At 48.9% G+C, this 26152-nt stretch overlaps 1 protein-coding gene across 1 annotated transcript; it reads right to left on the bottom strand.

Annotated features, from left to right (window-relative positions):
• Positions 1-983: 983 nt before the first annotated feature.
• Positions 984-25978, bottom strand: SLC25A20 (solute carrier family 25 member 20). The gene is made up of 9 exons (XM_066351290.1): positions 25769-25978; positions 21260-21352; positions 14037-14164; positions 11035-11125; positions 4514-4631; positions 3278-3350; positions 2810-2919; positions 2226-2350; positions 984-1818 (listed from the first exon to the last, which is right to left on the bottom strand). Exons 1-9 carry the CDS (start codon positions 25871-25873, stop codon positions 1756-1758), a joined length of 906 nt encoding a protein of 301 aa, XP_066207387.1. The 5' UTR covers positions 25874-25978; the 3' UTR covers positions 984-1755.
• Between the last annotated feature and the right edge of the window lie 174 nt (positions 25979-26152).

Raw genomic sequence — 26152 nt, 5'->3', positions numbered from 1 at the left:
AGCCTGGTGAGTAAAGCCAGGTTGGTAACATCGGATCACACAGCAACCCAAAGCCCATATGAAAACTCAGGACTGGCCCTGGCTGGGTAGCTCAGTTAGAGCAATATGCCAAGGTTGTAGGTTCAATCCCCAGTCAGGGCACGTACAAGAAATAACCAATGAATGTATAATGGGTAGAATGACAAACTGATACTTCTATCTCTCTCCTTTTCTCTCTCTCTTTAAAATCAATAAATTTAAAAAATATTTTAGAAAGAAAGAAAGAAAACTCAGGACTGCTTTTGGCCTTTGAGAAAAACTGATCCTCCACCTGGTAGCTCAGACACTGATGTGGCTGACTGCAGGAAGGCTAAGAAGTGACCAGAGAAGCTGCAGGCTGGGCCTGTGGGGCCTGCCTGCCAGGCCTGCATTAAGCGTTATAGAATAGTTACCCGGGTTCGATTCCCGGCCAGGGCACATAGGAGAAGCGCCCATTTGCTTCTCCACCCCTCCGCCGCGCTTTCCTCTCTGTCTCTCTCTTCCCCTCCCGCAGCCGAGGCTCCATTGGAGCAAAGACTGCCCGGGCGCTAGAGTGGCTCTGGTCGCAATATGGCGACCCCCAGGATGGGCAGAGCATCGCCCCCTGGTGGGCAGAGCGTCGCCCCTGGTGGGCGTGCCGGGTGGATCCCGGTCGGGCGCATGCGGGAGTCTGTCTGACTGTCTCTCCCTGTTTCCAGCTTCAGAAAAATAGAAAAAAAAAAAAAAAAAAAAAAAAAAAAAAGAATAGTTACCAACTGAGTTGCCCACCCCACCCTACTCCTCACCAAGTAGCTGGGGCTGGAGTAGTCAGGGAAGGCTGGGCTGGCCAATACTTTCCCCCTCTTTCTCCTGCTAGAGCCCGGAGCAACCCAAGAAGGGTACTAGATCCCTGGCAGCCTCTACCGAGGCCACAGGCTGCCTGCTGAAATGAGCCAGAATCAAAAGAAAAAAATCTCACACAACGCAAAAATTAAAAACAATATTTATTGTTTTCAGTTAAAACAGGAAGCTCTCATGAGAAAAGAGTGCGCACAGAGAGCCTGCCTACACCTTGGGCTTTATCAGCAGGCTGGGACTGTCCATTCAAAACTCTCTTCGCTGGGTAGGAGGGAAAGCTCGCCACCTTCTCCTGGGAAATTAGACTACTCTAGTTTTAATTCTGATTACCTGCACGCCTAAAAATAACCTACTGCTTTCAGGCTATCTGCCCCTACACATTTGCTCATTCCACTTGGCAGACACACGTGGGCCTCAAGTCCACATCCCCCTGTGCAGGTCAGGATAGGCAGATACTCTGGAAATCTGGTGACTGTTCCTAGCTAGGGGTCAAAGACTCCAGCTTCTGGTAAGCTGGCTGAAAACATACATAGTACCTCCAGTAAAAAGCTAGGATTTCCTCTTTTAAGACCAGTATCTTGGGTATAATAGGGCCAGTGGTCAACCAATCAGTAGACAGGACTTTGGCCACAGGTGGTGTCTGATCTAGAAGCTACTTACTTCATCTCCAAATCCTCCTGAGATCCCTTATACTGACAAGAGTGAATTCAAGTATTAAGATGGCACACCAAGTTACACCAGGTAGATGAGCCCATTAAGGCAATCGGTCTCAACAAGTCCAAGCTCACAGCTCTGTTCCCACCATCCCCCTCCCCTCCCCCTCAGGACAGCCTAGTCCTGCCCACGGTTCCTCTTCCGTAATGGTTTCCAGCATCCAGGAGCCTTGAGCAGCCTTCAGTCTCACAAGTTGGGGGTGATCCAATTAAGGAACTTCATGGCAACTTCAAAGCCAAGGAAACAGGCCTGAGAAGGGTTTCGAAGAAGAGAAAAGCCAGCGGAGTTGTGAACGTTCAGAGAAACCCCAGCACAGCCCTTACTGGCCCTGTCTAGAGAAGAACCCCCCCCCCCATAACCTCAGGTCAGGGAATCAAACTGCTTCCTCATTCCCAAGAGGGGAAGAAAATGCATGTCCCACAACTGCCTACTTCTGATGTCCAGGTCAGGTCATCAAAGCCCCTCACCACAGACCATCACAAAGACAGAGCTTCCTGACATCTTTAGGAAAGGGAGCAAATGACAAGGCTCTGCCTGAGGGTGGGGTTTGGGGAAAAATGAGCTCCCAATCCAATCCCACAAGCAAGCAAAAGCTAGCCCACCTGCACCCCGTTCTGAACCCCAAAGGGAAAGCACAGCTCCTGCCAGACACTCACCGCGTTGGCTGGGAAGGCTCGGATCATCACGGCGTTGAAGCCTTTGTACAAGGACGTGACTCCTTCATCCCGGATCAGCTCCCTCAGCACATCTCTGAAACCATGCGGGTATTTTCCAGGAGGTGCTGTAGGCAGAACCCAACTGTTAAGGCTTCAGGAAGCTTCCTGCCCTGTCCATGATGACCCACATGAGGCCAATCTTGTAGTCAAGTCTTTCTGTAGGGTCACAGCACCAGGGAGAGGACACCTTGCAGGTCACCTGGGACCTGTCCACAGACAACACAGTTCACCTTGGGACAAACAGACACAAATGTCTGGACTACTAATGCTGAGGGAGTGGAGAAGAGGAAAGGAGAGTTGATTTTACTTCTTTCCTCACTTATTTTGTGTTTAGGCTGACTTGGAAACGAGTCTAGGATTCTAGAACAAGAACACAAATGACTGCAAGGGAGAATGCTTGTTAGACAGGTGCTGGGTGTGCTGTGGAGAATGAGTCTCCCTCAGGCCTTAAGAGCTCTGCACCCCAGGTGCGGCCAGCTCCAGGATCTACTCCACCCCTGCCAACCCCACTATCCTCCACTAACCAGTCTGGAAGCGGGACTTCAACACATCAGGGGGGATTGCCACAGCCCAGTTGAAGATCCCGGCGATGCCCCCAGCCATCAGGATCCGAGGCACGCTGAGCTCACTGACACTGCAGAACACCAACCACAGTCAGACAGAGGCCGTGAGAGTGGCATGCTGACCATCCCTCTGGTGGCAGACAGTGAGAAGGAGAAACTGGCTAGAAGGAGAAGGTCCAAGGCCAGCACTTCTGTGTGACATGGCAGCCGCCACTCCTTGGAGGAGGTTTCATGCACATAGTTCAAATACTTGCTCCACTGGGCGAGGCACAGAGTCAGAGGTGTTAGCTGGGCCTCAGCAGCAACCAAAGAAAATGGGACATGATGTCAGAAGCAAGTCCCACTTCTGTGTCCAGACCTACTCACAGGAGGAGGGCAACCTACCCATGACTGAGCAAAGTGGCTCCTATGTTCTTCTGTTCTCCTCACCTCTTTCCCTCTGGAGTAAGGATATTTTTCAGCCATTCATATGTCATAAAATACATCCCACTGGCTGGAACATCTGATAGTGGCAAGAAAAATGTGAATTAAATGATATAAAATCCTCACAGGCCCTGGCTCAGTGTAGAAGTCCCGGGTTTGATTCCCAGCCAGGGCACACAGGAGAAGCGCCCATCTGCTTCTCCACCCTTCCCCCTCTCCCTTCTCTCTGTCTCTCTCTTCCCCTCCCGCAGCCGAGGCTCCGTTGGAGCAAAGGAGAAGCGCCCATCTGCTTCTCCACCCTTCCCCCTCTCCCTTCTCTCTGTCTCTCTCTTCCCCTCCCGCAGCCGAGGCTCCGTTGGAGCAAAGTTGGCCCGGGCGCTGAGGATGGCTCTGTGGCCTCTGCCTCAGGCGCTAGAATGGCTCCGGCCGCAACAGAGTGATGCCCCCTGGTGGGCAGAGCATCGCCCCCTGGTGGGCGTGCCGGGTGGATCCCGGTCAGGTGCATGCGGGAGTCTGTCTGCCTGCCTCCCCTGCTTCTCACTTCGGAAAAATACAAAACAAGAGGAAAAAATCCTCACAGAATTCCTGAACTTCGTAGAGCCAAGCTTGGCACTGGATCCTTCAAGGGTTCCTGAGGAGTTCCTCAGCAGCACATCCTATTTGCAATCATCACTATGCACTGGCCAGATGTTGCTCTGGGGCAAGCGCTGGTGTGAGTGTCACACATGACATCATTTCATCTTTAAAGTCCTCTCTGCGTGGCCCTACATGACATGCCCACTCCAAGCAGTTATAACCCCAGCTAGCATCTGGCCTGCCTCCAAGCTACCATCTCAGGACAATGGTGAGGCCATCTCTGCCTCTCCTACTGCCACGCCAGCAGAACATGCCTCTTGAAAACAGGGATAGCCCCACTGTTCCTAAGTCACTCTTCCCACTCACCTCTCCAGCCATAATTTCTACCTACTGGCCACTCCCCTCCAACTGCTACTGTCATGACTTCTACCCTGGAGGGCCGGCCGGCCAACCTACTGGAAGGATGGAAGGTCCCCATCTTCATTTGTGCCCATGCTGGCCAGAGGCAAGACTGCCGAAAAGCAGGACACAAAGTTCCAGCCTTGTCAGAGCTGCGGCACGTGCGGTGCCATGGCAAACTGACGATCCGGGCAAGACCCTCTGTGGCAAATCCACCTCAGGTGAGCTCCCCCAAAGTGACCTCAGGTGGATGGCCTCAAAGTCTACCTCGCATGAGCGTCAGCACAGTCCCCTTGTAGATGCCCCGGATCCCAGACTCCTGGTACAGCTTCTTCGCACAGTCCAAGGCACCAGTGTACTTGGTTTCCCCCGAAGAAGCCTGAATCTGAGAGGGAGGGAGGAGTCAGCAAGTCAGCAAGAGCATCCCAGTCCACAGATCCAGCAGGCCACAGAAGAGTAGAAAGTGAGTAAGGAAGTAGGTATTATGCATTAGACCAATGAGACACTACTGTCGAAACAATAGTTATTTGGAATGTACAATATTGGTGCAAATCACTATGAAATAAGACTAGGTAAAAATATTACAAAATATGTGTACACTGACTAGAAAAAAGATTGAAAGAGTTGGCAGGCCCTGGCCGGTTGGCTCAGCAGTAGAGCGTCGGCCTGGCGTGTGGGAGCTGGATTCAATTCCTGGCCAGGGCACACAGGAGAAGCGCCCATCTGCTTCTCCACCCCTCCCCCTCTCCTTCCTCTCTGTCTCTCTCTTCCCCTCCTGCAGCCAAGGCTCCATTGGAGCAAAAGATGGCCTGGGCACTGGGGATGGCTCTGTGGCCTCTGCCTCAGGCGCTAGAATGGCTCTGGATGCAACAGAGTGACGCCCCAGAGGGGCAGAGCATCGCCCCCTGGTGGGCATGCCGGGTGGATCCCAGTCGGGCGCATGCGGGAGTCTGACTGCCTCCCCGCTTCCAGCTTCGAAAAAAATGAAAAAAAAAGAAAAAAAAAAGAAAAAAGAAAGAGTTGGCAAATAAGTTGAAAAATTCTCCCAAATACAAAAGCACTCGCAATAAAGTTAGTTGGAAGGTCTAGACAGGAGGAGACAAATACATCAGTCATGCACTTACTCTACTACAACAAATATCCACTGAGTACCAACTCCATTCCAAGTTCTAACCTGTTATGAAGCTTGGTTAAGAATAGGTGAACTGGCCCTGGCCCATTTGCTCAGTGGTAGAGCATCAACCCTGCATGTAGAAGTCCTCAGTTCAATTCCTGGTCAGGGCATGCAGCAGAAGCTACTATCTGCTTCTCCACCCCTCTCCTTCTCCCTCTCTCTCTCCCCCTTTCTCTTTCTCTGCCCCTCCTGAAGCCATAGTTCCAACTCTGGTGAGTTAGCCCCAGGTGCTAACAATGGCTCCCAGAGCTAAGGATGGCTCTGTGGAGCCTCACCTCATGTGCTAAAAATAGCTTGTTTGCTGATCAACGGCCCAAGATGGGCAGAGCATCCCTGGTAGAGAGGCTTGCTGAGTGGATCCAGTCCAGGTGCATGCAGAAGTATGTCTCTGTTGCCCCTCCTCTCACTAAAGTAAAGAAATTAAAATTAAAATAAAAAAAGGTGAACTGGGTGTTCTCCCTCCCCACATGCCTCCACGCTCATGCCTCTCCCTTACCCCCTCCCTCTCCCCCTCCTCTTTCCCCTTCCCCTCTTCTCCCCCCTCAACAGGTGCACCTCCTAAACTCTAAGGGACCCCACAAGACTTGCAACCAGGGGAGCAGGGGGCGGCAGCAGCAGTTCATCCTGGGCTAACCTCCCGAACCTGTCTGCAAGGCCACCTTTTCTCTCCTCATTTCTTTCCATAAAGATTTCTAGAGACCAAGACAGCCACACCTAGGCTCTCTCCTGTTGCTTCTTCTATTCTAGGCCCTTCCTTGTTTTACTAACCTCAGCTTTAACAAACTTACTCTTGCCTGATTGGTGGTGGTGGAGTGGATAAAACATCAACCTGGGACACTGAGGTCCCAGGTTTGAAACTCTGAGGTCACTGGCTTGAATGCAGGCTCACTAGCTTGAGCATGGAATCACAGACAAAATCCCATGGTTGCTGACTTGAGCCGAAAGGTCTCTGGTTTGAAGCCCAAGGTTGCCGCCTTGAGCCCATGATCACTGGCTTGATCAAGAGGTCACTGGCTTGGCTGGAGGCCCCCAGTCAAGGCACATATGAGAAAGCAATCAAGTCTACAGCCATACTACCCTGAAAGCATTTGATCTTGTCTAATCTTAGAAGCTAAGCAGGGTTGGTCCTGGTTAGTACTTGGATGGGAGAAAGCAGTCAATGAACAAATAAGCTGCCACAAGTATGAGTTGACGCTTCTTATCTTTCTCCCTTCCTGTCTCTTTGCCTCTCTTTCTCTCTCACACACACATACACGTAAAAAAATATTGCTTAAAAGGCCACTAAGAGGATGAAAATAAACTACGGACTAGAGGAAAATATTTGCAAACCACATATCTAACAAAGCACTAGTGTCTAGAATAAAGGACTGTCAATATTCAACAATATAAAAAAATCAATTACAAAATGGGCAAAAGACATGAACATACGTTTCACCAGATAAGAAATAGTTAGCAAAAGGCACATGAAAAAAAGTTCAACATCATCAGCTATTAGGGAAATACAAATTGAAAGGAGCTGTCACTACATACCTATCAAAATGGCTAAAACTAAAAATAATGACAACACCAGATATTGGTAAAGATGCAGAGAAACTGGATAACTCATAACATTGTTGTTGGAAATGCAAAATGGTACATTTGGTAGTTTCTTTAAAAACTAAACATGCAACTAACTTATGACTCAGTAATTGTACTCCCTGGCATTTATCCCAGAAAAATGAGGATTTATTTTTTCAGAAAAATCTCTGTACATGAATGTTTATAGCATCTTTATTCATAATAGTCAAAAACTGGAAACAACCCAGATATCCTTCAATGGATGAAAAGTTAAACATATTGTGATTCATCCATGCCAAACATATTGTATGTAGTTAATCCACGCCATGAACTCCTTAAAAGGAATAAATTATTCATACATCAACAATATGAAAAATCTGGAATGCGGAGGTCACCAGTTTAAAACCCTGGGCTTGCCTGGTCAAGGCACATATATATGGAAATTGATGCTTCCTGCTCCTCCCCCCTTTCTAAGAAAAAACCAAACAAACAAAAAACCAAACAAACAACATGAATGAATCTCCAGAATATTATGTTGAGTTTAAAAAGCCAATATGAAAAGTTTACATACTCTATGATTCCATTTATATAACATTCTTAAAATTTCAAAATTATAGAAATGGAATAATCCCTGGCCAGTAGGCTCAGTGGTAGAGCATCACCCTGGCATGTGGAAGTCCCGGGTTCAATTCCTCATCAGGGCACACAGGAGAAGTGTCTTTCTGATTCGCCACCCCTCCCCCTACTGCAGCCATGGCTTGATTAGAGCGAGTTGGGCCTGGGCACTGAGGATAGCTCCCATGGCCTTCGCCTCAGGCACTAAGAAGAGCTCGGGGCCTGACCTGTGGTGGAGCAGTGGATAAAGCATTGACCTGGAACACTGAGTTCGCCGGTTCAAAACCCTGCACTTGTCTGATCAAGGCACATATGGGAGTTGATGCTTCCTGCTCATCCCCCCTCTTTCTTACTCTCTCTCCTCTCTAAAAAGAGTAAATAAAAAAGAAAGTTAAAGAAGACTTAAAAAAAAAAAAAAAGAAGAGCTCGGTTGCTGAGCAATGTAGCAACGCCCCAGATGGGCAGAACATCGCCCCCTAGTGGGCTTGCTGGGTGGATTCCCCATAGGGGTACATGTGGAAGTCTGTCTCGGCCTCTCCTCCTCTCACTGAATAAAAAAGAAAAGAAAAGAAAAGAAATGAAATGAAATAGAGCCTGACCAGAGAGTGGTATAGTGGATAGATCGTCGGACTGGGATGCAGAGGACCCAGGTTTGAAACCCCGAGGTCGCCACCTTGAGCATGGGCTCACCAGCTTGAATGTGGGGTCACTGGCTTGAGCATGGGATCATAGACATGACCTCATGGTCACTGGCTTGAGCCCAAAGGTTGCTGGCTTGAAGCCCAAGGTCGCTGGCTTGAGCAAGGAGTCACTTGCTCTGCTGCAGCCCCCTGGTCAAGGCACATATGAGAAAGCAATCAATGAATGATGGTGCTGCAACGAAGAATTGATGCTTCTCATCTCTCTTCCTTCCTGTCCCTATCTGTCCCTCTCTCTGAACCTGTCTCTGTCACTAAATAATAATAATAATAATAATCACAAAAAAATATTATGGTATATAAAGTGGAAAAAGCTGGTTATTAAACAATAATAGTAGATCCCAATTTTATTTCAAAAGATAATATTTCCTAATATGCTTGTTTACCAAAAAGACCATAATTCAGCCCTGATCGAATAGCTCAGTTGGTTAGTGTTGTCCTGATACACCAAGGGTGCAGGATCAAACCCCAGCCAGGGCACATATAAGAATCAACTAATGAATGCATGGGTGAGTAGAACAACAAATCAATGTTTCTCTCTTCTTCTCTCTCTCTAAAATCAATAAATTAAAAAAAAAAAGACACCTGACTGGTGGTGGCATAGTGGATAGAGCAGTGACCTGGGACGCTGAGGTCTCATGTTTGAAACTCCAAGGTCACTGGCTTAAACATGCACTCATCTGGCTTGAGTGCAGGCTCGCCAGTTTGAACACGAAGTTGTCAGCTTGAGTGTGGGATCATCAACGTGATCCCATAGTCACTGGCTTTAGCCCAAGGTCACTGGCTTGATCAAGGGATCACTGGCTCGGCTGGAACCCCCTAGTCAAGGCGCATACAAGGAAGTAATCAGTGAACAACTGAGGTGCCGCAATTATGGGTTGATGCTTCTCATCTCTCTCCCTTTCTGTCTCCCTGTCTCTCTGTCTCTCTCTCCCTCTAAAAAAAAAAAAATTTAAATAAAAAAAATTCAAAACTACAATTCACACACAAACATAACAGTGTTTACCTCTGTAGGGTAGTATAAGTAATAAATACAATTTTTTCTTTCTGCTTTTCTGCATTATGAAAATTTTCTAGCAAGCTACTTGAAGAAAAAGCAGTAACATTTGCTTTTTAAAGGAGTCCTGGCCCTGGCCGGTTGGCTCAGTGGTAGAGCATCGGCCTGGTGTGCGGGAGTCCTGGGTTCGATTCTGAGCCAGGGCACACAGGAGAAGCACCCATCTGCTTCTCCCCCCCTCCCCCTTTCCTTCCTCTCTGTTTCTCTGTTCCCCTCCCGCAGCCAAGGCTCCACTGGAGCAAAGTTTGCCTGGGCAGTGAGGATAGCTCTGTGGCCTCTGCCTCAGGTGCTAGAATGGCTCTGATTGTGGCAGAGGGATGCCCCAAGATGGGCAAAGCATCACCCCCTGGTGGGCGTGCTGGGTGGATCCCAGTCGGGCGCATGCGGGAGTCTGTCTGACTGCCTCCCCATTTCTGGCTTCGGAAAAATACAAGAAAAAAAAAAAAAAAAGGAGTCCTGGCCCTGGCTTTTGGTTCAGTGGTAGAGCATTGGCCTGGCGTGCAGGAGTCCCGGATTCGATTCCCGACCAGGGCACACAGGAGAAGTGCCCATCTGCTTCTCCACCCCTCCCCCTTTCCTTCCTCTCTGTCTCTCTGTTCCCCTCCCACAGCCAAGGCTCCACTGGAGCAAAGTTTGCCCGGGCATTGAGGAGGCTCTGTGGCCTCTGCTTCAGGCGCTAGAATGGCTCTGATTGTGGCAGAGCGATGCCCCAGATGGGCACAGCATCGCCCCCTGGTGGGCATGCCAGGTGGATCCCGGTCGGGCACATGTGGGAGTCTGTCTGACTGCCTCCCCATTTCCAACTTCAGAAAAATACACACACACACAAAAAAAAGGAGTTCTGTCTGGTAAGGCAGACAGCCAGTTCACTGGGCCTGAGAACAAGCCAGGCATGCTAAGGGTACTAAGCCTCAGGGCAATGGAGGAGACATAAGATGTTGGGCAGGGGCAGCTTCCCTTCCACCTCTGATGAGCCCTAACTTACCTTTTAGTGTTCCTGAAGTAAATAGGAGATGCTAATAAGGGTAGATATGTTTGGATTGACTTGTCACAGGTATGACATTTTGGTTGGTCGTTATACTGCCCTGACTGTGTGTGTGTGTGTGTGTGTGTGTGTGTGACAGAGACAGAGAGAGTCAGAGAGAGGGACAGATAGGGAGAGACAGTCAGGAAGGGAGAGAGATGAGAAGCATCATCAATTCTTCGTTGCAGCTCCTTTATTTGTTCATTGACTGCTTTCTGATATATGCCTTGACCGGGGGGCTCCAGCAGAGTCAGTGACCCCTTGCTCAAGCCAGAGATCTTGGACTCAAGCCAGCAACCTTCGGTTTCAAGCCAGCAACTTTTGGGTTCAAGCCAGCAACCCTGCGCTCAAGCTGGCAAGCCCACACTCAAGCCGGATGAGCCCGTGCCCAACCTGGCGACACTGGGGTTTTGAACCTGAGTCCTCCAGGTCCCAGTCCAATGCTCTATCCACTGTGCCACCACCTGGTCAGGTGCTTCCTGGTTATTGATCCTACTACAATTGCTTCCATGTCCTGAAAACTTTGAAACTGTTTAGCACACCTGACCTGAAGCCTTCACAAAGGGTGAAAGGACATAAACAGACACACAAACTTGCATACTGAACAGAATAAGCTAGCCACTTCCCCCATGTCACATCCCCAACCCCAGGTCACACACTTACCTGTAACAAGCACTTGATCCGTTCTCCAGGGGCCATGATTCCTGTGGTGAATACGCCAGATAACATCCCAGCTGCAAATAGTTGGGGGTAGCTGTATTGAAAACAAAAACCAGAAATAGGCACCTGTCAGAATGCAGAAGTGGTCAGTTTGACCCCCCCCCCAGTTTTGGGGGCACATGCAGGAGTAGTTCGATGTTCCTGCCTCTCTCAGGAAAAAAAAAAGAAAAAGAAGAAGCAAGCACCTGTGACTACCCACCCAGGACAGAGGCAATCCCAGCACAGGATGACTCTTTAAGAAAAAATAAGTACTTGGACTGGGCAGAAAGCCCAGCACAAATAAATATTTCATACAAAAGCCCAATTCCATCCTGACCAGATGGTGGCACAGTGGATAGAGCGTCAGACTGGGATGCAGAGGACCCAGGTTCGAGACCCCGAGGTCGCCAGCTTGAACGCAGGCTCATCTGGTTTGAGCAAAGCTCACCAGCTTGGACCCAAAGTCACTGGCTCGAGCAAGGGGTTACTTGGTCTGCTGAAGACCCACGGTCAAGGCACATAAGAGAAAGCAATCAATGAACAACCAAGGTGTCACAACGAAGAACTGATGATTGATGCTTTTCATCTCTCTCCGTTCCTGTATGTCTGTCCTTGTCTATCCCTCTCTCTGATTCTCTCTCTGTCTCTGTGAAACACAAACAAACACAAAAGCCCAACTCCAGGTATATTCTGATGTCAAACTTTCCAGGGCAGGGGTCTCAATGCCAAGAGCCGTGAATGGCCCAGCTGCACACTCAGGGGGCCTCACCCAGAAGAGAAGCTTTATGGGCAGACACAGTTTCCTTTGGCCTGTCATGCACAATGACAATAGACAAGTTTCCAGGCCTCTCTGAGCCTTGCTTCCGCATTTATAAATTCAAGGTTGTTGTGGAAAAAATACACTAACCCAAGTCAACCCTAGTTCCCCTCCAATCTCACCTCCTCTGGATCATGAAGGGCGTGAGAACATCAGCATCAAGGCCAATAAGAACAGTGAGGGGCTGAGGAGAAGCCAGGCCACTCTTAAGGAATGTGCCGTAAAATACTGACGAAGGGCCAGAGAGGGAGACAGGGATGGTACCTAGACAGGCATGATGGGTCCTGTGCCCTCTGTGCCGGGTACAGTCCGCTAGTGGCCAGCGATACAGATCCTCACTACAGTGCCCACAGAATGAGTCGCTCTGAGCACCTGGAGGAGTCTAAGACTCTAGCATGTATAGTTTACAGCTGCCTATGCCACCTCTGGCATCTTTTCCTTCCGGGATTAGCAATATCAGGGTGATTTAGAGGCCATGGAACACAAAGCTACAATTAGCACCTCAACAGAGTCCCCACAACTTAGCAAATGTTGCTGAAAAACTTCATGTACTTGCCTAAGCCTCAGTGCCCCCCCCTGACCCCAAGCCTCTGAGAGCTGAGCCTGAAATTCAGGTCAGTTCCACCCAGTAAGGAGCCCAAGACCTGAGGAACAGACATGAGTTGAGTAAGGGTAGGAGACATCTTCTGAAGGTCTTTCCTTCTACGCAGGGCACCGGTCTCAACAGCCCAACTCTTTCCATGCGCTCACCTCAAACAAGGCTCACGCATCTACCTCAGGCACAAAAGGCTGACTTGCTGAACAGTCAAGAGACTTGTTTTCATGCCATGGTCTCCTTCACAGTCTCAATTCACACGGCTGTCTCCAAGAGGTGTCCTCTCCAGAAATAAACTTCCCCTTATGGGACCAGCATGCTCCATTCTTCCCAGGACACCCAGAGCCTAGGCCAGGCACACCTCCGTCTCCTGGAACTGGGGACGTTCCTCTGAATGGGGTCTGTGTGTGCACACAGGGTACCATGTAGACACTCTGTGACTGCCTGGCCCATTCTGCCACCTCCACTCCCACCCACACCAAGGAGGTATCTGTGAGTGCTGGCCCTTCCTGAGCTGCCACCCCAAGGCCCTGGTACCGCTCCTTCCCATACTACAATCGCCCCAAACACCACCACAGGGAGGGGAGTGTGGCAGGGCTAAAACTGAAGATTCAGAACATGACAGGATATGGGGGTGGGGTCCTGAGCGTTTCCAGCTTTGCTTAAGCAGGAAGAGTATTTATTTGAGTTGAGTGCTGCTGTGACCCTAGGGGGAACACAATACATAGCCAAAGTACTGGCAGTAACCGCACTGGGGTTCTGGTGCGTGGCTTTGGTATAGCTGTGACAGGTCTGTTCTCATCAACTACTTTGTCATGAGCTATAGTTCTGGCTCATCTGCCACTTCATACTCAAATCCAACTCCTCAAAGTTTATTAAAAGGAAAAACAGGCCCTGGCTGGGTAGCTCAGTTGGTTAGAGCATCGTCTTGATAGGCTGAGGTTGCAGGTTCGATCCTCGGTCAGAGCACAAGAAACCACCAATGACATCATGAATAAGTGAAATAAATAAGTCAACATTTCTCTCTCTCTCTCTCTCTCTCTCTCTCTCTCTCTCCCTTCATCTCTAAAAATAATAAAAAATAAAATTATTTAAAAAAAGAAAAAACACATTTCACTTTAACAGAGAAATCAGTATTTGAAATAATTATAATCAAGTTATGAAAAAGAAGGAAAACAGAAGTGGGAATCTTCCTTTCCAAACCAGGTGATGGAGAACAAGGCTGCTGTTGTCCTTCCTGCAGCGCCTGCTCAGGACACCTGACACACATTTTAGCATTCAGACACCATGGCACCCCTCGGGCTAGTAGTACTAACATCCCTAGTAAGCACCTCCCAGAAGGAAGGATGACAGCCTGGCAAGGAGAGGGAGCATTTCCCCTTTCAGTTCACAGGGCGAAGGAAACTCAGGTGGCTCCCTCAGGTGGGGCACCCAGGAGCCAGCCGCGGGGTCTCGGACACCGGCCACTGCCTACCCACCAAGGTTCTGTCCTTTACCTCAGGTCAGACCACCAGGCAGAGCAGCACCAACTGTTCCAGACACGTAAGTACTCACCTAAGCACATCTTCTGGGTGTTTCTGTTGCAGTTTCTTCCCCAGACCGAACCCAAAGAAGCACACAGCGAACATGGGGGTGACTCCGATAAGGGGGGCAGCCATGCCTCGATATAGCCCCGTGATGCCCTTCAAGGAACCAGAGAGGAAAAGCTGTTTAGAGCCGCCACCACCCTTTATACTGCGAAAACAGGCAGGGCGTCCGCTCACTGAGGCTTCCTTGTTTCACCTCTCTGCCCACAAGGAAAGCTTTTTTTTTTTTTTAGGAAAGCTTTTAAAAGAAGAAAACCTCCACATTTATCTAAACTTGTCGTCCTCTTATACACTGCTGGAGAAAATGAGAAACAGCTTCCATTCTGAAAGAAAATCTGGCAGTATGTAGCGTACCCTTTCACCAGGAAATTCTGTTTAGAAATGTATTCTAAGGAAATACTCAGAGCTGTAAAAAAAATAATAACATCAGGCATTTATCAAGTACCAAAATTTGGGAATGAATCTAAAAGCTCTCATGTAGGAGATAAGACAAATTATAGGAATTCCATTATATCACACTCATAAAAACTCAATGTAATGTGAAGAGACTACTAAGCGAAAAGAAAGCAGGCTATAAAACAGGATGTACAATGTGATCTGAGTTCCTTAAGATGAGATTACAGGTGATTAAGAAACCGTTGGTTCTGGCTGGGTAGCTCAGTTGCTCATAGCATTGCCCCGACATGCCAAGGTTGCAGGTTCAATCCCTGCTCAGGATACATACAAGAATCAATCAATGACAACATGAATAAGTGGAACAATTAATTGATGTTTTGCTCTCTCTCTTCCTCTCTCCTAAAATTCAATAAAAATTTAAGAAGAATAAAGACGGCCCTGGTTGGTTGGCTCAGTGGTAGAGCGTCAGCCTGGTGTGCGAGAGTCCCGGGTTCGATTCCTGGCCAGGGCACACAGGAGAAGCGCCCATCTGCTTCTCCACCCCTCCCCCCTCCTTCCTCTCTGTCTCTCTCTTCCCCTCCCACAGCCAGGGCTCCATTGGAGCAGAGTTGGCCTGGCGCTGGGGATGGCTCTGTGGCCTCTGCCTCAGGCCCTAGAATGGCTCTGGTTGCAACAGAGGGATGCCCCAGATGGGCAGAGCATCGCCCCCTGGTGGGCATGCCGGGTGGATCCCGGTCGGGCACATGCAGGAGTCTGTCTGACTGTTTCCAACTTCAGAAAAATACAAAAAAACAAAACAAAACAAAAAAAACTGCTAGCCTCTTTCACTGTTCCTTATGATGGAGAAACTGAAGAGTTAGAAATTTAGCTTTAGTAATAGTAACTTTCAGTTACAATCAATAGGCTTAATGATTGTCTGACCAGGAGGTGGCGCAGTGAATAGGGTGTCGGCCTGGGATGCAGAGGAAGCAGGTTCAAAACCCCGAGGTCTCTTGCTTGAGTGCAGGCTCACCAGCTTGGAGCACAGGGTTGCTGGCTTGAGCGTGGGATCATAGACATGACCCCCTGGTTGCTGGCTTGAGCCCAAAGGTCAGTGGCTTGAAGCCCAAGGTCGCTGGCTTAAGCAAGGGGTCACTGGCTCATCCGTTGCCTCATGCTCCCGTCAAGACACATATGAGAAAGCAATCAATGAATGACTAAGGTGCTACAATGAAGAATTGATGTTTCTCATCTCTCTCCTTTCCTATCTGTCTGTCCCTATCTGTCCCTCTTTCTGATTCTGTCTCTCTTGTAAAAAAAAAAAAAAAAAGATAGGCTTAATAATTAATGCAAATAAAAAAGCTTTGTTTGGCCTGACCAGGTGGTGACACAGTGGATAGAGCGTCGAACTGGGACACAGAGGACCCAGGTTCGAAATTCCGAGGTCGCCAGTTTGAGTGTGGGCTCATCTGGTTTGAGCAAGGCTCACCAGCTTGGACCCAAGGTTGCTGGCTTGAACAAGGGGTCACTCGGTCTGCTGTAGCCCCCCAGTCAAGGCATATATGAGAAAGCAATCAATGAACAACTGAAGTGCCGCAACAAAGAATTGATGCTTCTCATCTTTCTCCCTTCCAGTCTGTCTGTTCCTCTCTCTGACTCTGTCACACACACACACAAAAAAAAGATTTCTTCGTGGTGCTGGATACATAAATGGGCCTACATTATTTTACCAGGCTGCAAGTAATTCACCTTTGTGCCCCAGGCCCAGGAGATCCACAAACTAAAGGGTATCTAAGCTCTTATGCTCCAAAGACTAAATGCCCACTGACAAGGACACAGATAAAGAATTACTGGTCAGCCTGACCTGTGGTGGCGCAGTGGATAAAGCGTTGACCTGGAAATGCTGAGGTCACCGGTTCGAAACCCTGGGCTTGCCTGGTCAAGGCACATATGGGAGTTGATGCTTCCAGCTCCTCCCCCCCTTCTGTCTCACCTCTGTCTCTCCCTCTCCTCTCTAAAATGAATAAAAATAAAAATAAAATTAAAAAAAAAAAAGGATTACTGGTCAGTTGTGTGGCCTGTGGTGGCATAGTAGATACAGTGTTGATCTGGAACGCTGAGGTCACATGTTTAAAACCCTGGGCTTGGCCCTGGCCGGTTGGCTCAGTGGTAGAGCGTCAGCCTGGCGTGCGGGGGACCCGGGTTCGATTCTCGGCCAGGGCACACAGGAGAGGCGCCCATCTGCTTCTCCACCCCTCCCCCTCTCCTTCCTCTCCGTCTCTCTCTTCCCCTCCCACAGCGAGGCTCCATTGGAGCGAAGATGGCCCGGGCGCTGGGGATGGTTCCTTGCCCTCTGCCCCAGGCACTGGAGTGGCTCTGGTCGCGACGGAGCGACGCCCTGGAGGGGCAGAGCATCGCCCCCTGGTGGGCAGAGCGTCGCCCCCTGGTGGGCGTGCCGGGTGGATTCCAGTCGGGCGCATGCGGGAGTCTGTCTGACTGTCTCTCCCCATTTCCAGCTTCAGAAAAATACAAAAAAAATAAAAATAAAAAATAAATAAATAAAACCCTGGGCTTGCCTGGTCAAGGCAAATATGACAACTAATCAATGAACAACTAAAGGGATACAACTATGAGTTAAACTTCTTGTTCCACCCACCTGTCTAACCTCTTTCTGTAAAATCAATAAATAAAATCTTTCCCTTACTTAGGAGAAAGGAGAGGAGATAATGAAGCAGACTCTCACATGTGTCCTAACTGGGATCCACCCAGCAACCCCATCTGGGGCTGATGCTCGAGTACCATGCTGTTTTTCTTTTTTTTTTTTTCTCATTTTTCTGAAGCTAGAAACAGGGAGAGACAGTCAGACAGACTCCCGCATGCGCCCGACCGGGATCCACCCGGCACGCCCACCAGGGGCGACGCTCTGCCCACCAGGGGGCGATGCTCTGCCCATCCTGGGCGTCGCCATGTTGCGACCAGAGCCACTCTAGCGCCTGGGGCAGAGGCCACAGAGCCATCCCCAGCGCCCGGGCCATCTTTGCTCCAATGGAGCCTTGGCTGCGGGAGGGGAAGAGAGAGACAGAGAGGGAAAGCGCGGCGGAGGGGTGGAGAAGCAAATGGGCGCTTCTCCTGTGTGCCCTGGCCGGGAATCGAACCCGGATCCTCCGCAAGCTAGGCCGACGCTCTACCGCTGAGCCAACCGGCCAGGGCGCTGTTTTTAGTGCCTGAGGCTGACATGCTTGGACCAATTGAGTTATCCTCAGCATCCAGAGCTATGCTCAAACCAACTGAGCCACTGGTTGTGGGAGGGAAAGAGGAATAAAAGCAGATGGTCACTTCTCCTGTGTGCACTGACTGGGAATCAAACCTGGGACTTCCACGCGCCTGGCTAACACTCTACGGCTGAGCCAACTGGCCAGGGCCTCTTTTATTTTATTTTTTTAAGATTTTATGTAATTTGGCTCAGTGGTAGAGCGTCGGTCTGGTGTGCAGAAGTCCCGGGTTCGATTCCCGGCCAGGGCACACAGGAGAAGTGCCCATCTGCTTCTCCACCCCTCCCCCTCTCCTTCCTCTCTGTCTCTCTCTTCTCCTCCCGCAGCCAAGGCTCCATTGGAGCAAAGATGGCCCGGGCACAGAGAATGGCTCCATGGCCTCTGCCTCAGGCGCTAGAGTGGCTCTAGTGGCAACAGAGTGACGCCCCGGATGGGGAGAGCATCACCCCCTGGTGGGCGTGCCGGGTGGATCCCGGTCGGGCGCATGCAGGAGTCTGTCTGACTGCCTCCTTGTTTCCAGCTTCAAAAAAATAAAAATAAAAATAAATTTAAAAAAATATTTTATTTATTGGCTGTGGCCGGTGGCTCAGTGAATAGAGTATCGGCCTGGCATATGGATGTCCCAGATTCAATTCCCAGTCAAAGCACACAGGAGAAGCGCCCATCTGCTTCTCCACCCCTCCCCCCTCTCCTTTCTCTCTCTCTCTCTCTTCCCCTCCTGCAGCCAAGACTCCATTAGAGCAAAGTTGGCCCGGGCGCAGAGAATGGCTGTATGGCCTCTACCTCAGGTGCTAGAATGGCTCCAGTTGCAACTGAGCAATGCCCCAGATAGGCAGAGCATTGCCCCAGATGGGCAGAGCATCACCCCCTAGTGGGCATGCTGAGGGGATCCTGGTCAGGTGCATGTGGGAATCTGTCTGCTTCCCCACTTATCACTTCAGAAAAAAAAAAATTTACTGGTCAGAAAATGAAGAAATGCTTGAAGAATCCTTGCACTTCAACTTTTTCTTTTCTTTTCTTTTCTTTTTTTTTTTTTACAGAGACAGAGTGAGAGTCAGAGAGAGGGACAGATAGGGACAGACAGGAATGGAGAGAGATAAAAAGCATTAATCATTAGCTTTTCATTGTGACACCTTAGTTATTCATTGATTGCTTTCTCATATGTGCCTTGACCGGGGGCCTTCAGCAGACCGAGTGACCCCTTGCTTGAGCCAGTGACCTTGGGTCCAAGCTGGTGAGCTTTGCTCAAACCAGATGAACCTGCACTCAAGCTGGCGACCTCGGGGTCTCGAACCTGGGTCCTCGTCCTCTGCATCTCAGTCCAACTCTCTATCCCCTGTGCCACTGCCTGGTCAGGCACACTGCAACTTTTATCTAATTCACTTTTCCCTGGGCTGGCTTTTAGCTCAGCAGTACCTTCAAGTCAAGATTGCTTGAATTTACTTCTTCCTAAAGTTCCAAACCCTTTACCTATACCTTTCTTACCTTTCTTCCCCCTTTGTTTTTCTTTTTTTTTTTTCTTCCAGAAACAGAGCCAGAGTCAGAGAGAGAAATAGACAGGGACAGACAGGAACGCAGAGAGATGAGAAGCATCAATCATCAGTTTTTCGTTGTGGCACTTAGTTGTTCATTGATTGATTTCTCATATGTGCCTTGACTGTGGGGCTACAGCAGACCGAGTAACCCCTTGAGCAAACCAGCAACCTTGGGTCCTAACTGGTGAGCTTTGCTCAAACCAGATGAGCCCATGCTCAAGCTGGCGATCTCAAAGTCTCAAACCTGGGTCCTTCACATTCTAGGCCGACGTTCTATCCATTGAGCCACCGCCTGGTCGGGCCCTTTCTTCCCCTTTTAAAAAAGGTAGGCTGAGATGAGGTGTTAAGACAGTTTTTTGGGTACAGAAACCCTGTCTTCTCAAGATACCTGACCATCTGAACAAAGTGCCCATAAAGATTCAATCCTTGTCTCTCCTTATTTGGCTGAGTTGTGACAGGCAGCACAAACGTAGATATTTTCTGGTTTCACTCACATTGACTGACTTTTCCTTCAGACTTTTTTTGTGTGTGTGACAGAGACAGGGAGAAACAGAGAGAGGGACAAATAGGGACAGACAGACAGGAAGGGAGAGAGATGAGAGCATCAAGTCTTCACTGAGATACCTTAGTTGTTCATTGATTGCTTTCTCATATGTGGCTTGACTGGGTGACTCCAGTAGAGCAAGCAACCCCTTGCTTAATCCAGTGACCTTGGGCTTCAAACCAGCAACCTTGGGGTCATGTCAGGGATCCCATGCTCAAGCCAGCAACTTCGTGCTCAGGCTGGTGAGCCCGCGCTCAAGCCGGCAACCTTGGGTTTCGAACCTGGATCCTCTGCGTCCCAGTCTGACGCTCTATCTACTGTGCCACCGCTGTATCAGGCTCCTCTAGACTTTATACAAACTTCTACCAGTGGTCTCTGTCAAACTGATAGATCCAGATTTGCATTTTCTTCTACTTCGAGTCTCTAATTATTCCTCACTAATTTCCTGTGGTCTAAATTCTGCCTTCCAAAGACAATCATTAACTTTAGTCATCTATATGAAATTGGAACTGGGTCCTGGCTGGTTGGCTCAGTGGTAGAGCGTCAGACTGGTGCGTGGATGTCCCGAGGTTCAATTCCCGGTCAGGGCACACAGAAGAAGCAACCATCTGCTTCTCTACCCTTCCCCCACCCTTTCTCTCTCTCTCTCTCTCTCTCTCTCTCTCTCTCTCTCTCTCTCCTTTCTTCCCTTTCTGTAACCATGTCTCAATTGGTTCATTGGACCTGGGTGCCTAGGATGGCTCCATGGCCTTATCTCAGGCCTAAAATAGCTTAGTTGCCGAGCAACAGACCAATGGTTCCAGATGGGCAGAGCATTGTCCCCTAGGGGCCCTGTCAAGTGGATCCTGTTTGGGGTGCATGTGGGAGTCTGTCGGCCTCTCTGCCTCCCTGCCTCTCCCTATTTTAATAATTATTTTAAAAAATTAAAAAACAAAGTGGAACTGAGCCCTGGCTTCGGATAGCACAGTTGGACAGCATTGACCCAAAGTGCAGAGGTTGCCAGTTAGAACCCAGGCCAGGTCCTCATCCGTCTTTACCCAGAGTAATGGTTTTCAATAATGTCCACTAATTCTCTGACACTCTTCCCCTTCAAAAGGTAAATTCTAATTCCCCTCCCTTTGACTGTAGGCTAGACTCAGGGCAGATATAGGAAGAGACTGATGTTTCTGTCTCTCTGTCTTTCTCTCTCTCTTTCTCCCTTTCTCTCTCTCTAAAATCAATAAAATAAACATTTAAAAAATACTATAAAAAAACAACAACTGGAACTGGAACTAGCAAAGGCTCCAGAGCAATGACAATAGAAGGGCACTGGAAGCCATGGTAAGAGACTTACTGCTGTGGACTAGACCTCCAGCAGAACTCCACAAAGTCAACTTAGCACTCTGGGGGAGGGGTCACAAGTCAACCCTGTGTGTATGGTATGTTCCTCTGAGTAAAACGAATGTCCAGCACCAAGATACAATACCTCTCTAAGAAGAGTCTTCCGGAAACAGTCAAAGGTCCCAGAATACATGGGAGGCTGTCCAGGCAAAGTTGGGGGCTGTGTCTGCAGCCGGACCTGAAATCAGAAGTTAAAATACAGTCATCTCCCAGAATCAGAACTGCCTCACTTAACCTGCTGAATTCAGACCTCTCTTTCTTTAGTTTATTCAAACCCTGCATTCACAAGTCATTAGTAGCACACTTTTAGAGAGTGACTGTTCCTCTGATTTCCCCATCCACTTACTTTCAACACTTTTTTCTTACCTAATAGAGCCCACCCACAATGACTCAATGGGATAGGTTTTCCAAATTTACAAATGAGGAGACTAGATTTAATGAGTTCAAGTGACAGGCCAGTGACTAGCTTAGCTCTAGCCACCAGCTACTCCAACATGTAGTGGCACGTTGGTAATTAGATAAGATGTTCAATGGTATTGTGAGTGAGGTGGATTTTAATCCCACTTTTCTTGGTCCTCATTCTTCTTGACCTTTTGGTGTATTCAATGCTTCAACTGTCTCTCTCTTTAAAGGTCCCTTCTTAGTATTTCCTCCTTTGTCTCTTTTTCTACTCCAGGCATTCTAAAGCTTAGCACCCTACTCATCTAGTCTACTATTCCTTTGAGAAAACTCAAGATTCCAGGGCTTCAGCTGCTGCTCAATGATGATAATCACTGAGCCATCTCCAAACTTTCTCTCTCCACCTTTAGGGTTACATTTCCAACTTCCTGGAGAAGCTCTCTCGTCTCAAATCACCCCCAAATGTCCTGATGAATGTTCCAATTGTGCCAGAGCCACCTAACTACCTTCCTTCTAGGATATGAAACCCCAGCATCACCTCTGACTACTTCCTCTTGCTCTTATCACATGAGTATCAAGTCTGTTGGAGTAGTCCTTCAAGGCACTTCCAGATCCTAATTCCCCCCTCGGGCTGAGTCTTCTCCCAGGCCAGGTCCTCAACCATCCTTACCCAGAGTAATGGTTTTCAATAATGTCCACTAATTCTCTGACACTCTTCCCCTTCAAAAGGTAAATTCTAATTCCCCTCCCTTTGACTGTAGGCTAGACTCAGTGATTCAATTCTGTCGAATAGAATGTGGTGGTATTAATGCTATGGGATTCCCAAGACTAGGCAAAAAAAAAGGTCAGCTTCTGCCTGTTTCCATCATAGGTTACTTGCTTTGAGAGAAGGCAGTTGCCATGTCATGAGGACACTCAAGTAACCTAGAGAGGCCATATGCAAAAAAAAGAAGGCCTCCTGACAACAGCCAGCACCAACTTGCCAGCATATGGAAACCAACATGGAAGCTAATCTTCAGATGAGTGCAGTTCTAGCCAACACCTTTTTTTGGGGGGGGGGCGGAGCATGTCTTTGATCTAGTATTGTTATTTTCTTTTCTTTTCTTTTTTTTTTTTTTGTATTTTTCTGAAGCTGGAAACGGGGAGAGACAGTCAGACAGACTCCCGCATGCGCCCGACCAGGATCCACCCGACACGCCCACCAGGGGCGACGCTCTGCCCACCAGGGGGCGATGCTCTGCCCCTCTGGGGCATCGCTCTGTTGCGACCAGAGCCACTCTAGCGCCTGGGGCAGAGGCCAAGGAGCCATCCCCAGCGCCCGGGCCATCTTTGCTCCAATGGAGCCTTGGCTGCGGGAGGGGAAGAGAGAGACAGAGAGGAAGGAGGGGGTGGGGGTGGAGAAGCAAATGGGCGCTTCCCCTATGTGCCCTGGCCGGAAATCGAACCCGGGTCCCCCACACACCAGGCCGATGCTCTACCGCTGAGCCAACCGGCCAGGGCCTAGTATTGTTATTTTCAAACAGCTTTATTAAATTATACCATAATTTATATACAATTATGGTATAATTCACATACCATAAAATTCACCCATTTAAAGTGTACAATTCAATGGTTTTTAGTATATACACAACTGTGCAACCTTCATTACTATCAATTTTAGAACATTTCATCACTCCCCCCCAAAATACCACATTCATCAGTAGTCACTACCCATTCCACTCTTCCCTGAGCCCCTGGCAACCACTAATCTATTCTTTGTCTCTACGCATTTGCCTATTCTTATATTTCATATATTTCGAATGTGGCTTTTCACAGCTGATTTTTTTTACTTAGTATAATGTTTTCAAAGTTCATCTATATTGTAGAGTATGTCAGTCCCTTTTATTGATGAATAATATTCCCTTGTACTAATTTATCTGTTCATCAGAAAATAGACATTTGCATTTTTTTCACTTTGTGATTATTAGGAGCAATGGTGCTATAACCATTTGTGTACAGGTTTTTGTGTGGAGGTGTGTGTGTGTGTGTGTGTGTGTGTGTGTGTGTGTGTTTTCAATTTTCTTGGGTATTGTATCTACTGGTCAGGATTCTCCAGTGAAACAGAACCAACAGGATATGAAGATTTATTTACTTACTGATTCAAAAAGATACATATTGCACTCCTATAGTCATTGCAGAATTATTTAAAATGGCCAAGACATGGAAACAAACTAAGTGTACATCTATGGATGAATGAATAAATAAGATGTGGTGTATACACACACACACACACACACACACACACACACACAACAGAAAATTACTCAGCCATAAAAAAGAATAAAATTTTGCCACTTGTAAAAACATGAATGGACCTTAAAGGGTATAATGCTAAGTGAAATAAGTCAGAAATAGAAAGAAAAATGCTGTATGATTGCATTTGTATGTGGAATCTAAAAAAACAAACAAAACAATCTCATAGATACAGAGAACAAACTGGTGGTTACCAGAGGGAAAAGGGGTTGGGGCATGAGCAAAAGGGATGAAGGGGATCAATTGCATGGTCATGCACAGCCACTAGATTTTTAGTTGTGATCACTTTGTAATGTAAACAGATGCAAATTATGTTGTATACTTAAACTTATTATTATTATTTTTTTTTTTTTTTTTTTTTTTTTTACAGAGACAGAGAGAGAATCAGAGAGAGGGACAGATAGGGACAGAAAGGAATGGAGAGAGATGAGAAGCATCAATCATTAGTTTTTCGTTGGGACACCTTAGTTGTTCATTGATTGCTTTCTCATATGTGCCTTGACCGTGGGCCTTCAGCAGACCGAGTGATCCCTTGCTCCAGCCAGCAACCTTGGGTCCGAGCTGGTGAGCTTTGCTCAAAGCAGATGAGCCTGCCCTCAAGCTGGCGACCTCGGGGTCTCGAACCTGGGTCCTCGGCATCCTAGTCTGAAGCTCTATCCACTGCGCCACCGCCTGGTCAGGCTAAACTTAGTAGGAAGAGGAGTCAGAGGATTCCTTTTCCTTACTAACCAGCATTGCTTAGAATGACCACTGTCTGGGAAACATTAAAACACACAGCATATGCCATCAGTTGAATAAATATTTTATTTCATGTTTCACAGTGTCCTAATCAGACAGTTCGGTTTAATCTTGCTCTATCCCCAGCTCCTCTCATATATGAAAGGCAGCAAAGAGCCTGCTTCCCAAACTGGCCAAGAGGACATGCCCCAAAGCTATTTCCCTGTTTTGGAAACTGGATCTGGATTCTTGTAAGTCCCCTACACAGGCTTCCCACTCCAGAAGACTCATGTCTGCTCCCCACCGGTGCACCCTGCCCGCGATCTGTCAATTTCCTCCACGTGTGTGTCCAGAAATAAGGTTAGAAGATAGGAGGAAGCTTTGAATGCTAAGTCACAGGGCACAGACTTTGGCCTCCCTTAAGGCCTGGCTGAAAGCGATGCAGAGGGAAGAGCCGGGCAGGCATAATGTGAGGAAGACAGAGGAACAAGCCCCGATGAGTCTCCTCCTTCCCAAAACCTCAGTTTGGCTAGGCTGCCTCACCTCGGAGACGTGAGGACCCCCGCCTCGCCTGGGCAGAGCTGGTCACTGGCTTTCTTGGCAGGGGCTTGGTCACTGAGAACATCATCGCTTTCCACAGGACTCCACTCAGGCTAACATGGGGTGGCAGGCTGAAGATGTCCAAGCTCCCCCTCAGCAGGGGGAGCGTGGAAGGAGATGGTAATGGCGCACTCTTTCCCAGAGCAAGGTGTCAAAAGACATCTCTCGAATAACCGTGCCTCTGTCCTTAGCTCTCCTCCCGAGGCGAGCTTTACAAGCGACCTGTTCCAGTCTTACTGCTAAGGTTAAGGTTTGCTGAAATCAGAGCTCTGGGGAGGCGATTTTTCTCTCCCATCCCCAGGGAAGTGGCGCAAAGGTCAGGAGAGGTTGCGGGACAGGGAACTTTTAAATCACAGTCCCTGGTGGACGGTTAGAGACCGCTCACCTTGCGCGATCCAGCCCTTGGCGGTGGGATCAACAGTTTCCGCGAACCCCGAGAGGGGCGAAAGGGAGGTTCCCTAGAGTCCCCCCGGAAACTCGCCCGGGCCCGCTTTCTGTCCCGAGCTGCGCCTCGCGGGAGCCCCTGCTTTCTGATCCCCCCCGCCCGGGCCTCCTCCCTTAAGCTGGCGCCGCAGCCTCCTCGCACCTTAATCGTGTCCAGCGGGTGCCCCACGAACACCAGGCACATGCCTCCGAAGCCGCCGGCAAGCAGATTCTTCAGAGGGCTGATCGGCTTCGCCTGGTCTGTCATGGTCCGTCTGTCTGGTAGTGTGTCTGTACGTTCCCTGCCGCCTAGCTCCACTGCCCCAGTCACACAGCAAGGGCTCCGCCGACCTTTCACCCACTTTCGGGGGGCGGGGCAAGAACCTGAAGCAGGTCAGGAGGAGGGCCTAGCCCTAGCCGGCCCCGCCTGGCTTCCGCCCCGGGCCTGCTTCCGGCCGCGGCCCCGCCCTAGTGGGCGTGGCTTGAGGGAGCTGGGCTGGCTTGGACGCGGACCCGTCGGTGTTTGGGAGTGCCCCTGGGTGGTTTA

Source organism: Saccopteryx leptura, chromosome 10 (assembly GCF_036850995.1).
Source record: "Saccopteryx leptura isolate mSacLep1 chromosome 10, mSacLep1_pri_phased_curated, whole genome shotgun sequence".
Lineage (NCBI taxonomy): Eukaryota > Metazoa > Chordata > Mammalia > Chiroptera > Emballonuridae > Saccopteryx > Saccopteryx leptura.
The sequence above is the reverse complement of the archived record's forward strand: the minus strand, read 5'-3'. Positions and strand labels throughout refer to the sequence as shown.

Coding starts and splice junctions, on each gene's coding strand:
- SLC25A20 (XM_066351290.1), bottom strand. CDS start 25,873: ATGACAGACCAGGCGAAGCCGATCAGCCCTCTGAAGAATCTGCTTGCC. Junction 21,353..25,768: donor ACCCGCTGGACACGATTAAG/GTGCGAGGAGGC, acceptor TTCTGATTTCAG/GTCCGGCTGCAGACACAGCC. Junction 2,920..3,277: donor CTTACTCCAGAGGGAAAGAG/GTGAGGAGAACA, acceptor GGTGTTCTGCAG/TGTCAGTGAGCTCAGCGTGC.